General features: G+C 35.6%; 1 protein-coding gene across 1 annotated transcript; it reads left to right on the top strand.

Moving 5' to 3' along the window:
• The first annotated feature begins 6,480 nt into the window (after positions 1–6,480).
• LOC137948044 (secretory carrier-associated membrane protein 4) lies at positions 6,481–12,814 on the top strand. The gene is made up of 12 exons (XM_068793964.1): positions 6,481–6,667; positions 8,532–8,642; positions 8,730–8,792; positions 8,989–9,022; positions 9,100–9,222; positions 10,140–10,202; positions 10,299–10,392; positions 10,626–10,671; positions 10,752–10,819; positions 11,121–11,169; positions 11,805–11,870; positions 12,332–12,814. The coding sequence occupies exons 1-12, from the start codon at positions 6,611–6,613 to the stop codon at positions 12,365–12,367; spliced, it is 810 nt and encodes a 269-aa protein (XP_068650065.1). The 5' UTR covers positions 6,481–6,610; the 3' UTR covers positions 12,368–12,814.
• Positions 12,815–16,617: the final 3,803 nt, after the last annotated feature.

Raw genomic sequence — 16,617 nt, 5'->3', positions numbered from 1 at the left:
TTTCAAGTGGTAGGAGTAATAAAAGCCATTACAGGGAGAAAATGGGTTTATTTATAATGGTGTCCCAATCCAGACACCAACTCTCATGGTATCCCAACCGTGATATTTTTTAGGGTTAAATTTATCATGGTGTCCTAATCCGGGCACCGACTCTCATGGTGTCCCAACCGTGATATTTTTTAGAGTCAAATAAATTATGGTATGAGAAAAGGTACTGAGGCCACCTCTTCTTCAATAATAATGTCTCATCCAAAGAGACATAATAGCAGGAACTGTAATGTAACACGACCATCTTCCAACACATATAACACGAACCAAAATAATAAACCTTGTAGAAGGACCCATGAAATAATCATAATTCAATATAAATATTTTTTTCTTAGATATAGAAGATTCATCTTTTGTGCTCCCCCTTTCTTGAATATTTTGGTCACATAAACTTATCCACAACATATGGAATAAAATATTTATTTCTTGTACTTCTTCTACTTTTTCCTCTCAAGCTAGGAGGTAATAGCAGTGATCCCAACTTGAACCAAATATCAAAGATGCAACAATAAGCCCAATTAACATAGATGTATTAATAATCCCTTAAACCAGGGAGAAGTAAAGTATTTTCCCGATATAGCAACTCAAACAGTGACATCAAACAAAGGGCATAAATTCAGATTTTTCAATACAACAAAATACTAGCATGATCTTTGATTCTTCCAATGCAAATATACCTTTAAATATAGATCATATCGACATGAAATTTTCTCCTTATGAAAATAGACTTAAATACATTTCATACAAGTATAATTTATCTTCATAAAATATAATTATCAGAAGATAAATAGTCTGATAGATTTTGGTCTCTGTCATCTACCCGAACTAAGCACTGTTTCTCCTTGGTTTCTAGCATGACCATTGACTCTTCCAAGATCAATATCTCCTTATAAAGTCTTGTTCTTGATAGCATAAAATACCTCGAAAGTTAAAGATTTCTATTGTTGCTCGAACCTTATTTTCAATCTGATCTTCGCTGGTTCAAATATCGATTAAAAATTAGTTGAATATATAAGATAATAGACTTACAGATCTTTCTTTTGATATAATATCTCCATATAAAGTCTTGTTCTTGATTGCATAAAATACCTCAGAAGTTGAAGTTTTCTACTGTTGCTCAAACCTATTTCCCAATCTGAGCTTCGCTCATTCAAATATCCATTTATCTTTGTAAATAACTCCGATTGGAAAAAATAGTTTTTCATTGGAAAGTAGACTCAAATATATTTCCGTCAATATATAATTTCAATATGAAAATCTCAGTATAGAGGTGAAAACGCAAAGCAAACTACAGGTGTAAGCATTGAAAAAAATAACTATGAACCTAGACTTAGGGTTTAGGGTTTAGAGAAAAGGATCTCATTATCTTTGTGGGTTGACAAAGTCAACTCACAGAACCTGCTTTGATACCATGTTGAATTTATGGAAAAGAAAAATACTTCATTGACTTCATTAACTTATTATAATCAGAATACATGAACCTCTATTTATAATAGAGAAATGTAGTAGAGTCCAATTACAATAAAATTACCTTTATCCCAATTACACCCCAAACTCTAACACTTAAAGATAAGTCCTAGTATAATTAAATAACTCAATATAGATAAAAGACAAACATAACTCAAACTAGAACTCTTCTAGGACGTGACCATAAGATAAAGATGCCTTTGTGAGTCCTTCTTGATCTTCCAACTTATGTGATAAGGATGCCAACTCGTGGTAATCATGGTGGTTCCTACTTCTTATGTGCTTGGACCAATCTTATGTGGGCCTTCCTTGGTCGCGTGGGCTTGGGCCTATCTTCCAACACTATCCATTATTTTACGGTGTTCAAAAAGTTGTAAAATGTATTGATCGATCAGTGTAAAGGTATGATTGATCAACCATGTATAACGGCTATATTTTTTGGGTACCCTAAACCTATTGATCAATCAGGTCATCAATCAATGAGTTTTCAACCTTTTAGAATACCCATTTATATATCTTGCTTTATAGAGCTGACAATGCAATGTTTTGTATGATTGATTATGTCATAGAGGATAATCGTTCATGCTTTATAAACTTTCTTGGCAACATTCTTAATGATTGATCATGCTTTATAAGTTTTGCTAGAGTGCAATATGGATGATGGATCATGCTATATGTCAGTGTACCAATTTGAAATTTTAGCATGATATAAGCTTTACTAAGAGATTTAACAATTATAAATTATTTTATGCATTGATATGACATGGTTTCAAATTATTTTATGCCGTAAAGCTCCAATGCTCATAAATACTTTAGGATTGAAATTTGGTTGATTGTCCTCTTACAAAGTTAGAGTTCTTGAGATTTTTCTATGTGACTTGATTCTGGATCTTCAAGTCGTCAAGTCTTCAAGCTTCTACTTCATGTTAGTTCTTCTTCACAACAACAATCTTCAATGAGTTTTTGCATCAGGTTTTGACTTAAAATTTTTATTGATTGTTCTTTTGTCTTGAGCGTTTGCCATAGACCTCCTAATATTGTTTAGAAGGCATGGATATAAAATACAATAATAACACCATTAATAGCACATTTTTAAGTTACCTATTTCGTTATCATCAAAATAATGGAGCCCAACATGATTTTGTCATTAGTCCAACTAACGATTCATCATAAAAATATGTGAGGAATCTCCAATCACCTCATGATGGTACAGGAAAAAATTTTGGAAGAACATGTTTTAAAGCTACAAGAAGCAATGGAGGAAATATATTAGCAAATCCTTGTAAAAGATGCTAAAATTTCACAAGTAATGAATCAAATCGAGTCATCGACGATAAATCTCGAAGAATTTTTATACTTTAAAAATCCTCCTCAAATCTGCTCAACTTAAGAAAATCATCTTTTGTTCCAACAACAAATCAACAAGTTCTTCAAATTCTAGATGGAGATACCTTATCAATAAACTATTGCAAGCCGATCATAGAAATTGTCATTTGAGATCTTCAACCAATGGAAGGAACATAAACAACTTCTCAAGCCTATGGTCTACCTTATAACAAAAGAATTCAAGTTTTATGAATGTCACTTGGGTACAATCCTAAAAAATTCCAATAGTTTGATGGAAATGACAACCCAAAAACACATGTTGCCCACTTCAATAAAAGCCTACAACAATTCTAAAACGTATGATAACTCAATGATGAAAAAATTTAGACATTTTTTAAAAGAAGATGCCTTTAATTATTCTATTGAACTCTTTCCAAAATGCATTGATAGTTGGTAGTAACTCAAAAATGAGTTTTAAAGCCGACTTTATAGCACTCTCTATAACATCATTTTAGTGAATTTCACAAACACCAAGTAACAAAAAATAAAAAAGTAATCGATTAACAAATTTTTGGTAAAAACTTTAGCTTAAATTGCAAAGGTTGCACAAACCTCTCGATGGAGATAGAAATCTGAATATGCACACAAGGGATGCGATAGAGTTTTCTTTATTTTCTTCAAATTAAAATACCAAAATTACTCCAAAGATCTAGCCACATAAGCCCATAGGGGTGGGAAGTTGTCCTCTAAATCCAAGCTAAAAGAGACTTGAGGCCTGAAACTCCCACGAAAACTGTGTTTAAAAGTCAAGGTTTAAGAACTTTGATGAGCTAAAAATTGTGTTTGAAAGTTAAGCTTTAAGCAAACCAGGGGGCAAGTCTCCTCCTAAAACAAGAAGATTTGACAAAATCCATCTCACTATTTGGAGATGTTAAAGATATGATTCAGCTAAACCACTTCGCAACTGGAAAAATCTATTGCAAGTAGCTACGAGAAAATTCATCTTATTACTTGAAGATGCCAAGATCAAGTTTCAGCTAATTTGCTTCATAAATATGAGTGGCAAATAAAGGACCACCAGTTTCAAACCAAAAATTTAACTCAAGAACACAAAAGGTGTATGGTTATACCTGTAATACTTCAAGACAGAGTGATACCTTTTAGAAAATGGCTAAATTTTTTCATCATTGAGTCATCATACATTTTAGAATTGTTGTAGGCTTTAAGCCGACTTTATTGCACTCTCTATAACATCAATTTAGTGAATTTCACAAACACCAAGTAACAAAAAAATAAAAAAGTAATCTATTACACAATTATTGGTAAAAACTTGAGCTTAAATTGCAAAGGTAGCACAAACCTCTCAATGGAGATAGAAATCCGAATATGCACACAAGGGATGCAATGGAGTTTTCTTTATTTTCTTCAAAGTAACATACCAAAATAACTCCAAAGATCTAGCCACATAAGCCCATAGGGGTGGAAGTTGTCCTCTAAATCCAAGCTACAAGAGACTTGAGGCTTGAAACTCCCACGGAATTTCAAGGTTTAAGAACTTTGATGAGCTAAAAATTGTGTTTGAAAGTCAAGGTTCAAGCAAACCAGGGGGCAAGTCTCCTCCTACAACAAGAAGATTTGACAAAATCCATCTCACTATTTGGAGATGTTAAAGATATGATTCGGAAAAACCACTTTGCAACTGGAAAAATCTATTGCGAGTAGCTTCGAGAAAATTCATCTTATTACTTGAAGATGCCAAGATCAAGTTTCAGCTAATCTGCTTCATAAATATGAGTGGCAAATAAAGGACCACCAGTTTCAAACCCAAAATTTGACTCCAGAACACAAAAGGTGTATGGTTATACCTGTAATACTTCAAGACAGAGTGATACCTTTTAGAAAATGGCTAAATTTTTTCATCATTGAGTCATCATACATTTTAGAATTGTTGTAGGCTTTAAAGCCGACTTTATAGCACTCTCTATAACATCAATTTAGTGAATTTCACAAACACAGAGTAACAAAAAAATTAAAAAGTAATCTATTACACAATTATTGGTAAAAACATGAGCTTAAATTGCAAAGGTAGCACAAACCTCTCAATGGAGATAGAAATCCGAATATGCACACAAGGGATGCAATGGAGTTTTCTTTATTTTCTTCAAAGTAAAATACCAAAATTACTCCAAAGATCTAGCCACATAAGCCCATAGGGGTGGGAAGTTGTCCTCTAAATCCAAGCTACAAGAGACTTGGGGCTTGAAACTCCTACGAAATTTCAAGGTTTAAGAACTTTGATGAGCTAAAAATTGTGTTTGAAAGTCAATGTTCAAGCAAACCAGGGGGCAAGTCTCCTCCTAAAACAAGAAGATTTGACAAAATCCATCTCACTATTTGGAGATGTTAAAGATATGATTTGGCTAAACCACTTTGCAACTGGAAAAATCTATTGCAAGTAGCTTCGAGAAAATTCATCTTATTACTTAAAGATGCCAAGATCAAGTTTCAGCTAATTTGCTTCATAAATATGAGTGGCAAATAAAGGACCACTAGTTTCAAACCCAAAATTTGACTTCAGAACACAAAAGGTGTATGATTATACATGTAATACTTCAAGACAAAGTCAGACTAACGGGTAAACTAATGGTGTAAGACTAAGCTGGCTACCACAAAGTTTGTAAAATTGGGTCACAAGAGACTAACTTGTGGTGATACCAACAATGCCTATAGACAAAATCCAATCATGTAACCAAATATTTGAGAACCAAGGCACTCCTTTAAAAGCAACACCAAGGAGATGGATTCTTTCGCCTCAAATGGTTTGTGGGCTCTTTATCCTTGGGTGGATTCTTTTGCATCATCTTAGGTGGAATTTTTTGACTTGTCTTGGGTGGATTCTTCCCCTTCTCTTTGGTGGATTCTTCCATCTCATCTTGTGAAGATTCTTTGGCCTTGGGTGGATTCTTTTGTCTCGAATTTATCCATTCACCTTGGGTGGGTTCTTCATCTTGTATGGATCCTTCCACCTTGGGTGAATTCTTTTACTTTGGCTGGATTCTTCCATCTCATGAAGATGAATTCTTTAATTTCAAGAAAATGAATTCTTTTGCATTGGGTGAAGTTTTCATCTTTAAAAAATAGGTTTGAACTTACATTTTATTGTTTAATTGAGGACAAGGGTATCAAGTGTTTTTTTTTTTTAATTTGTTAAGGAAATTAGGTATTTGTATAATCATTTAAGATTATTTATATAACTAAGCTGCTAAAGTAACGTGACACCAAAGTTGCTTAATCCCCAAGCTTAAATTCGATGCTATAGTTAGTAGGTCGTTTTCTTAGATTCATAGAATTATCTGCATATTCCTCCTTTTGGCCCAGGCCAAACAATTTACAGGTAACCCACCACTCCCTCCCGCTGGGATGTCATGTAGTTCTGGACCGCAATTTTTAACCAATTCAAAAGTTGAAAAAATGTTGCCTGCGCAGTGACGAAAACACCCCTTTCGACAGTTTGGTGCGACGTGTTGAATATGGCTATAGAACGGCCAAACGAACAGCTACCGACGCAATGGCAGTCATGAAAATGATGCCATATCTTGAGTCTAACACCGAGAACTTGTTTTGAGTTTTCAATGTCGCGCGTCGTATATTAAACGGAGAAAAGCTCCAGCGTCCAGCATCTGCAGTCTCGCACTTTTCGTCGGTGCGACGAAACTCTCGCGTCTTCCCGGCTTTTGATTCGGTTGCTTTGCTTCAATCGGGTAAAGAAATGCATCGTCATAACGATCCTAATCCGTTCGACGAAGAGGAAGTGAATCCTTTTGCGGTAACCGTCCTTGAATCTTTCTGCTGCTTTTTAGCGTTGTTCCCCTTCCATTCCACTTGTCTTGCTTTCTGCGTCAGATTTAAGCGTAATTCTCGTTTGCTTTTATACGTTGCACAAATTTTCAATTCCTGGTCGGGTTTTGGGAGTGCCACTAGAGATCTATGGTTTATAGTTGAGTTAGGAAAAAGTAGGAAACCCTAGGTATTTGGTCTCTGGCAGCTCAACAATTGTCGAAGCTTGTTGACCTGTTCAAGATAGTGATCTCACTTGCAAGAATTCGAATACATGTTACCATCAGCTTGGATCTATTACTCTATACGAATATATGCTTTCAAGAGATTAAATTAATGAAGTCCTCTATATATTTTTCTTTTTTAATTCATTTATAGCATCCTATTCTCTTCTTGGATCTTAGCAGCCTCTTTTGTGGTTATATTTTCGTAAGTACTATTTTTCTTTCAGAAGAGAGGAATATGTCCGATGAAACTGAAGAGGTACTTCTTCCGTAAATTTTGATTGTTCGTTCGTGATTGTAGTTTGAAATCAACGAAATGATTTAGGCAATGATGATTGAAATTCTTTATAGTAAAGGAAACATGTTTACAGAGAATTGGCCGAGAGACATTAGACGTAGCTTTAAGCGCCTTTTTTTTAGTATTTGTGTTTTTTTTTTGCTACTCAATAAACTTGAAAACCTGTGTTAGTTCTCCCTAATTTCTGTGGGTCTGCTTTTGTACAGTGCAACCATAAATGTATGTATTGCACGGTAAATGTCAAATACAATTAAATGTCAAAATACAATGTGGCATATAAAGCACATCTTCTCTAGTTTGTTCTCGGACTGCCAGTCTGATACCTGCATATCACAGCAGATATAGTTGATGCATAAAATGACTTTGGTTTATGGTTCTGTGTCATTATAGAATAATGTAGTTTTGTGTAAAGTCAGAAGCCCTCTCCTTTCACCCATATCCTTCTTTTTATCCTTATCTCTTTTAAAGTTTATATGTCTAGTACCATCCATCCGACTTTCATAATTTTGAAATTGGATTTTTGGTTCTTTTGTTTGAAAGTTAGGGTGTTTGGATATTTCAGATAAAAATCTTGGAAAATCAGGGCTGATAAAAGAGAAATTTAATCATTCACTTAAAAGAAACAGATTTGAAATCTATATGTAAAGTTTAAAATTGAAGTCTTGATCAAAAGTTTGATAATTGTGAGACACTATGACTTTGAGAGAAATTTGAATGCTAAAATACCTTCTCCTGTGAAGACAGCTAAAGATGAAGAAACTGTAAAAAATTTCATTGAGTGCCCTACATTTTGATGTATATTAGTTATTCGTATGTGGTCTTGTGTTTGCCATGTAAACCATAAAGCCTAAGCTGCTTTCTTTTCAATAAACTTAAGAAGCACTATTGAGATCAATTATAACTTGTTGCCAAGACTTTGGTATTTATCAAATCCTTATTTTGATCGAGTGAATGTTTCCAACTTAAAATCTGTTCAAGACATGTTAAATTTAGTTTGCAACCCCATCAACACAGTTGTGTGCAATGAATTGTGCTCTACTTTCAGCTTTTCAAATTGTGGACCAGTAGTTATTTGATTACAGGATAAAGTGTGCTTCCTGATTCTATGTTCATCACTTATGACAGTAAACGTGCTTCATGACTGAAGATTTAAACTGTTCTTCTCTGTTTTCAACTTCTCTGAGATGAGGAAATATGCTTAGGCAAACAAAAGTTTTATTTTCATAGCTGAAAGGCTTTTCGTGTTATAAGAACCAAAGGATCTTTCCTGAGCCAAAATTTTGCTGTTTTTTATTTCCAGTTTTTGTGTTACTAATTTCGTCCTTTTGCAGAATTCTTCTGGCCCTACTTCAAAGTCAAGGGTTCCTCCAGTTGGATCTGAACCATTGGGTTTTGGGCAGAGGCATGATGCAACCGTTGACATACCACTGGAGACTATGAATGTACGTGACATCACTTACTAAAATATTTTGCCTGTAACTGATTACTCTATAACACTGAGATTTGAGGGTGATAGTGAATTTATGTAGGATTCCAAGAAAAGGGAGAAGGAACTAGCAGCTTGGGAAGCTGATTTGAAAAGACGAGAAAAGGTAAAGTGGTTGCTTATGCATTTAAGTCTTTTTTGCATTTCTAAATGAATGGAAACAACTCTGAAAGAAGAACTATTTCTGTTTGAACCACCGAACCTAACCCACCCCCCCTCTAGTGGTTTAGGACTACTCTTTGCTTCTAATTCTTTTCAGTGAACTTCGTCTGAGATCTTTGTTACCAAATTGTCAATTACAGGACATAAAACGAAGGGAAGAAGCTGTAACCAGAGGTAGAACTAGTGGCTCTGTAATGTCCTTGTGGTAGTTACTTGTGTAACACAATTAATATTGTACTTTACAATTACAGCTGGTGTGCCAGCAGATGACAAGAATTGGCCTCCTTTCTTTCCAATTATTCATCATGATATAGCCAATGAAATTCCAATTCATGCTCAGAAGTTGCAATATTTGGCCTTTGCAAGTTGGTTGGGTAAGTAGTCTCTCTCTCTTCCTCTCTCTCTAGTTTGTTACTTTTTGAAGATCGGATCCTTACCATGTTGGTTTGCAAACTCTCCCCTATTTTTGCAACCCTTCTATGAAATATTTTCACTTGCATGCAATTTTATGCACCACAGTCCATTCTGCTACCATTTGTTGAGGTGTATGTTACATTTCGCCCCCTCCACCCCCCATGGAACTGTATTCAGTCTTCAATGTGCTTGTAACTCTCGGTCTTCAATGTGCATCTGATGGCTTTTGATTGTGATTTAGGGTTATAACTGAAAGAAGCAGTTTAATAATTTGCATGGACAAGGATTGGATGAAAGTGCAATTGTCTACCTCTTTTCAGGGATCCCAGTTTCCTGCCAGGGTTATAACTGATTGCAGTTCTGAGGTGTCTATAATACTTGCTTTTAGCAGTAAAAAGATCTTGAAGCCATTCCTCTGTAAACTAGAGCTCTGAGTTGCCGCGGAAAAAAGGGACCTAGAGTATCTTCACATTGTGGTCAATGCATCTTGAATTGTTTGCAAATGGTATAGAGCACAGGCGTAATCAGCTGATCACTTGAAGGACAATTTACTTCCACTATTAGCATAGTTTGTTGACTGTAGGTTTGGGGTTTGTGCCTAATGTTACCTTCCAGCTGATAGGTATTAAGTTTTTATCTGTGAGGGTTTGTTGGTAGCCTGATTCAGTTACCTTAAAGCTGAAGTTGGTTTGTTAATTTAAAGGAAAGCCACTGTTTTCCTGGCAGTTGATTCTATGCCCTAAAAATTCGGTATATTTTTGGGTAGATTTTGATCAGTCTGCTGTTATGATCTCTGTGTAAAAACATTTTATGCTTTAAAATTTTAAACATTGTTGTAGAAAAAAAAATTAAAACCTTAATTTCTGGATCTGTGCAGGTATAGTGCTTTGCCTTGTTTGGAATGTAGTTGCTATCACGGTCTGTTGGATTAGAGGTGGAGGTAGGTTTCATGTTCTATAAATATTGATCCAATATAGATGCTTTAACTTTCAAGTCTTAGGTAACATTCTTACTTTTGGAAGTTCAATACATGCAGGTGTTAAAATCTTTTTCCTTGCGACTATCTATGCTTTAGTTGGGTGTCCTCTTTCCTATGTGCTGTGGTATAGGCCTCTCTATCGTGCCATGAGGTAGAATTCCAGTGTCTTTGCTCTTTGCTTGCAATCATGTGGTGTTTCTTTCTGTCTGCACAACATATGTGCTTTGCTATTAGTGCTAGTTCTGCATATCCTGAAACTTTTAGATTCTAGGTAGAAGTTTTACTTGTACCAATTTACTTGTTTATATTTTTTTGTACATTCATGTCATTCACAAAATCTGGCCATGTAAGTGTTAACTTGTCATAATCGGTTGTGGTTTACAGGACTGACAGTGCCCTGAAGTTTGGCTGGTTTTTCCTGTTGTACCTGGTGATGTTTTGGCTTATTGTTTATGTTTTTTAGCATTCTTAAGGCACCTCTTCTTATCTTTTTTATATGCTTGGGCGCAGATCCACATTGGCTTTTGTATATTTGCTGCAATTGCTCCTCCAATTGTCTTTCATGGGAAGTCATTGACGTGAGTACTTTTTGAAGTCTTATTTTTCCCTGAAAACATGCAAAGACTGTTCTTCCCACTGAAGTTCTCTGGCTCTAGATCTATCCATCTTTTGCCAAGTTGATTCTGTATCATTGTCTGGGTTCCAACCACTGAACAATAGTTTCTTGAGACATAATCAGTTATTGACTTCTGGAATACAGCAACCACTAATTTTGCTGTGAAGAAATGCATTTAATGTGGCTGAATCTGTAGAAATACCCTTCTGAGAAACTGTTGGAATTCTAACAGCTGTGAAATTCTTGTGGTATTTCATTTTCAGGGGTATCCTTGCTGCTATTGATGTTTTCTCAGATCATGTGTTAGTTGGGGTAAGTTTTATATGATTCTTAAGCACATCTAGTTGGGGTAAGTTTTATATGATTCTTAAGCACATCTTACAGTTAAGAATTTTGCTTATGAGATGTGTAACTTTGGTTGAATGTAAGTTGAAGGGATGGAATTACTGTATCATAGGAAACTAAAACTGCTATTTCTTCCCACAGTATTCCACTTCTCTTCTCCTTGCCACTCCTTTCTCTCATTCTTGATCAATGTCTAAATCTGGCTACTGCAGCTGCAGCTCTTCCCCATCCTCTATATTCCCGTCTTTCTTCTGACAAGCAAGATTCTAAATTCTGGAATTTTATATTCCTGAATTCCGTATGTCAAAGATCTGTGTTCCTATTATAGAATTCATCATGCTAATTTCTATAATAAATTCTAAATACATCAAGCCTTCATGCATGTAATTGTTGTCAATTGAGCATTTTTTTATTGTGGAAACTGCTGTTATCAACTTAAGAAATAGGGGATCATTCAGGGAAAAAAAACATTAAATAAGATTTGTCTATCTTTAAATTAGTTTTGATGTGTTGTACCTCAAAGAGTAATGCTGCTCTTGTCATATTCTTAATAGTTTTCGTGGTGTTTGTTATTGTTTACTAATTCTGTAATCTGTTGGCAGATATTCTACTTGATTGGGTTCGGGTTCTTTTGTTTGGAGGCGTTGCTAAGCTTTTGGGTACTGCAGGTTAGTTTTTATATATTTATTTATTTTTTTTGCGTAAATTTCTTTTCTTTTTTTAAATGGTGGTTTCAATTTACAAGTCTTCGTTCTTGTGGTTAAAAATGAAGTGGAAATGGATTGATATTTCGATACACTGAAGACACCTCACATTTCATTAAAATCGTGAAATGTTTTTTATTTAGAACATGTCTGTCCTTCTTTCATATTGGTGAATGTTACGTTGATTATGTAACATAAATGTGTCCAAAATCCAAGTTGGTTTGAGGAATGACCCACACGCTTCCCATGCTTTAGAGAACTACATTCAATGAGCATACTTGAATGTAACATTTTTAGGGTAAGATCTTCGTAGAGATGGTATCTACTAAATTTTTTGTAGTTTGTTTGCTTGCCTTTGGGCCATTTTTTTTTTTTTTTTTAAAGCGCTATGGCATCTTGTAACTTTTGTTTTGTGGCCCTTGCAGAAAATATACATATATTTCAGGGGATCGAAGAACTAATGGGTAAAACAATATACAAAGGTTGATGTGCGGCCAGTCTTCTGATCTGAAATTTTAATTTGAATTGCTGATTGAGGTGACTCTTGGTGCAGATTTATTTTTTCTTTTTTTCTTTTTTCTATATTTTGATTGTTCCTTTTATCTTTTGTTTTTTAATCCTTCGCGCACTGTCTAGTGACTCGATGATGCAAAATGAGGTGAGCTACCAATGGGATTTTATGTTTTGTTGTATAATTTATTGTCCATGTAGAATAAAGTATCATTTAGGCCAATATTAAAACCCTAGATTGGTATCCTAAGAAATCGAGCTGCGTCAAGAGTCAAACTTGGTCGAAGTAATGTATGGTTGTTTAAACCACTTTTTTTTTGTTTTTTTTTGTTTTTTGTAGTAAGACTACGAGAGGACGTGCAGCAGTTTTATCTACTATAATCAGATGGTTTTGTATAGTTGTTTCATTACTTTCTTAATTCATCCATTAGTAATTATTATGTTTACTCTAATTTAAGTATTCCTGGAAAGTTCGTGCGGTGGATGTTCAAACGGCTGAGTTGGTTTGGCTAGATTTGGCCCCTGTCCAAGTTTATGTTTGATCAGATAAGTTTAGTAGGTTCAGTGAGACTTCATTGAGTTAGTAATTGGGGAATGAAGTAACCTGTATTCAGTTCATAGGTAGGCCAAGGAGTTGAATATAGTTATTTTCTTATATTTGGTAGGAGAAAATAGTTCCGTCATTTTTTTCCCCTCTCATTGGAGTGGAGCAATCCTAGGGGCGGACGTTAAAAAAATGTTCCAAGAATGTTGATGTGTAAAAGGAAATTAAAAAAAATAGAGCATATAATAGGGAAATGACATTTGCTTAGTGGTAGTCACAGCCAAAAAATCCTGGAGAAAATTTCTCTATTACGCTCTAATAGATGGAAAATTACAAATAGATTCTTGCGCTCTTCAACTACGTGTAGTTCAATACATGATTTTCATACTACTAAATCTCCCAAGCTAGATTCTATCTTTAGGTAGGTGTTTCTATCTAGATTATCAGATTTTATATGAACCTTCCACAATAACATAAAAGAAATGGAAAAATTTATAGCCTTTCTTGGAGAGATGTTTATCCTTAAGAAATTTCAAGCTTCTTTCTCATTTGTAGCATGTTGTAGAATGATCAAGAAGCTTTTATTGTCATGTAAAAATCAAACCATTGATTGATCTATCACTTTTAAGTGATTGATTGATCAATCAATCATATTGGCTAATTTTTTGTCAAACTGTGACATATTGATCAATGGACTGATCGATCAATATGTTACCATTGCTCCAAAAAAGTTAAGTTGATCAATCAGTGCCAGTGGCCGATCGATCAAGTTAGATTCCCTCCGGCTGTGTAATGCACGTATGATCGATCAATGTATTTTCTTTTGATCGATGCTTGAAGTCCTTTACTGGCTAGGTTCTTTCTGTTCGATCAATCTAGTAGGTTGATCAATCATTCCATGTTAATCCAACTTGCCTAGATAGCTATAATCATTCAATCTCTATTGGATGATCAATCATGCGTTATAGCATGAAATGACCATGTCCAGGATGATCGATCAATTGATTTTGGTTGATTGATCATGCTTTATATTTTTGGCCTGCATAGTTTTGGATGATCGATCATAGTCAGAGATTGATCGCAACAAAGATTTCTAGACGAGTAAAAGCATGATGAGAACACCCAACGTTCACCACTGAAGGCTGACGGAACAACCAAGATAAGAGCTCTTAGCTCTGTTTGCGTGGACAAAACCACCACCAAATGAGGCTGACGACATAACCAAAAACAAGAGCTCCAAGCTCTGAGTTCGGTGGACAGAAATATCACTGCAAGAGGTTGACGAACTTTGAGTTCATCATGAGCAAGATGACACCAAGGAGGTTGGAAAAACAAGAGTGTTGCTCCCCTCTTCTTCTTTTCTATTTAAACTTAGGGTGAGGTCAATTACAATACAACCCATGGGCTAAATACAATGCAACCCAACCCAATTAATCCCTTTCTAATTAACATATATACATGTCATAATTTATAAAACAAATATTAACATAAAACCTATCTTATATACATTTCAACATATTGTAACATCCCCCCTCAAATTGATGTTGGGAAGTCAACCAACAACAATTTGCCAACCAGAAATTTATGTCGAGGTTGAGACAATGCTTTGGTGAAGACATCGATCACTTTAAGATCCAATGAGATGTACGAAAGAGATATTACCTGGAGCTCCAAAGTGTTGAGGATAGAGTGACAATCAACCTCAATGTGCTTGGTGCGCTCATAGAAAATAGGGTTGGTAGCAATCTGAATATCACTCGTATTATCCTCATGGGGAGGTGTAGGGGTAGTCTAAAGAAACTGAAGCTCAACAAGAAAACTGCATAACCATATAATTTCAGAACATGTAGTAGACATGGCATGATACTCGGCCTCAGTAGAGGACTTGGACACCTGGTCTTGTTTCTTACATTTCCAAGAAATCAATGCATCCCCTTAAAACATATACGAACCTGTAGTAGGGCGACGGGTATCGGGGCACCCAACCCAATTAGCATCACTGTAGGCAACAAGGTGAAGCGCTAAGTCTCCCAACCAGGTGTCGATAGATAGTAGGATCATTAAGAAAAGTCCTTCATCTTTCCTATATTTGACATGACCTCCATAGGAGTAGCGACCAAAGAAGTGTCCTCCAAACCAACTAGAGTAATAATATCTTGAATATAGTTATGCTACTTTAAAAAAATACCGTTGGGTCGATGATGTACTTCCAGGTCTAAGAAGTACGTGAGTTGGCCAAGATCCTTCATATGAAAAGTTGTATGCAACACCTGTTGAAGCTTAGTAATCAGGCCAGAGTCAATACCAATAATGATAATGTCATCCACATAGACCAAGAGATTGACCATGCCCATGACAGACTAGTGATAGAAGAGAGAGGAATCACACTAACTCTATGTAAACTTGTGGAGAATAAGTGTACTGCAAAACTTCTCAAACTAAGCTCGGGGAGCTCGCATAAGCCCATACAAAGGACGACATACCTTGCAGACATCATTAGGAGAATGAGTTATACCAGAGAGAAGCTTCATGTAGATATCCTCTTGTAGATCATCATGGAGAAATACATTCTTCACATCCATCTGATGCAGTGGCCATGACTGTGAGGCTGCAATGGATAATATGGTTCGAACCGTGGTCATCTTTGCAACTGGAGCAAATGTATCCTCATAATCAATCCCATATTCCTTCTTGTTCCCTAGGGCTACGAGGCGGGTTTTATACTGATCCAAAGATCCATTTGAATGCAGTTTGATAGAGAAAACCCATTTACTCCCAAGAGGCCGAATAGCAGGGGGCAAGTAACAATATCCCAAGTGTGATTCTCCTCTAGAGCTTGTAGTTCTGTTTGCATTGCCTTTTGCCAACACCCATGTGTCATTGCCTATTTGTAGCAAGAGGGAATAGAAATAGATGATCAAGAGCAGGCTCTAGGTCAGGATCAGGAGGGGGCACAAATGAAGTGGGACAAGACTTATCAAAGCAAGGCAGAATACATAAAGAGGCAGATGGCAACGCAATATGAGATGGAAAGAAATATTGATTATCAAAGAAAACCACATTCCTAGAAAAACGGATACGACGAGCATGCGAATCATAGTAAACATATCTTTTTTTAGAAATAGCATAACCAAGAAAAGTACATATAACTGATTGGGCTGTAAGTTTGTGTCGTTCATGATTAGGTAGATGCACAAAACACACACAACCAGATGTTCAAAGATCAGTATAAGATGGGGAATAACCAAATAACTTAAAGAATGGAGAAACATGATGCAACGTAGGAGAGGGCAAGTGGTTGATTAAATGAATTGAAGTAGAAAACACTTCACACTAAAAGTGGGGAGGAACAGATGATTCAAGTAAAAGAGTGCGGACAATATCAAGATGATTACGATTTTTTCGCTCAACAATTTCATTTTGTTGTAGTGTTGAGGGACAAGAATATTGAGAGATGATGCCTTTGCTTTGAAGAAAATCCTGGAACTCAGTAGACATATACTCGCCTACAGATTCAGAGTGTAGTACCTTAATGTGAGTAGAGAATTGAGTCTCAAGAAGCGCAAGAAAGCACTTAAATACGATAAAAACTTCAGACTTAACCCGTCAGGAATGTAGACCCAAGTAAAATGACTGAAGACATCAATAAAGGTAACA

Source organism: Aristolochia californica, unplaced genomic scaffold (assembly GCF_029961685.1).
Source record: "Aristolochia californica isolate CCGP_79_NKW_82.1479 unplaced genomic scaffold, dmAriCali1.0.hap1 SCAF_13, whole genome shotgun sequence".
In the NCBI taxonomy this organism is placed as follows: Eukaryota; Viridiplantae; Streptophyta; class Magnoliopsida; order Piperales; family Aristolochiaceae; genus Aristolochia; species Aristolochia californica.
Note: the sequence above shows the minus strand (reverse complement) of the source record. Positions and strands in the feature narration are given on the sequence as shown.

What these genes read in the sequence shown, in the direction of transcription:
- LOC137948044 (XM_068793964.1), top strand. Translation starts at nt 6,611, where the DNA reads ATGCATCGTCATAACGATCCTAATCCGTTCGACGAAGAGGAAGTGAAT. An exon ending in GGAAGAAGCTGTAACCAGAG is followed by an intron (nt 9,023 to 9,099) that starts GTAGAACTAGTG and finishes TTACAATTACAG; the next exon opens with CTGGTGTGCCAGCAGATGAC. An exon ending in CTGTTGGATTAGAGGTGGAG is followed by an intron (nt 10,203 to 10,298) that starts GTAGGTTTCATG and finishes CAATACATGCAG; the next exon opens with GTGTTAAAATCTTTTTCCTT.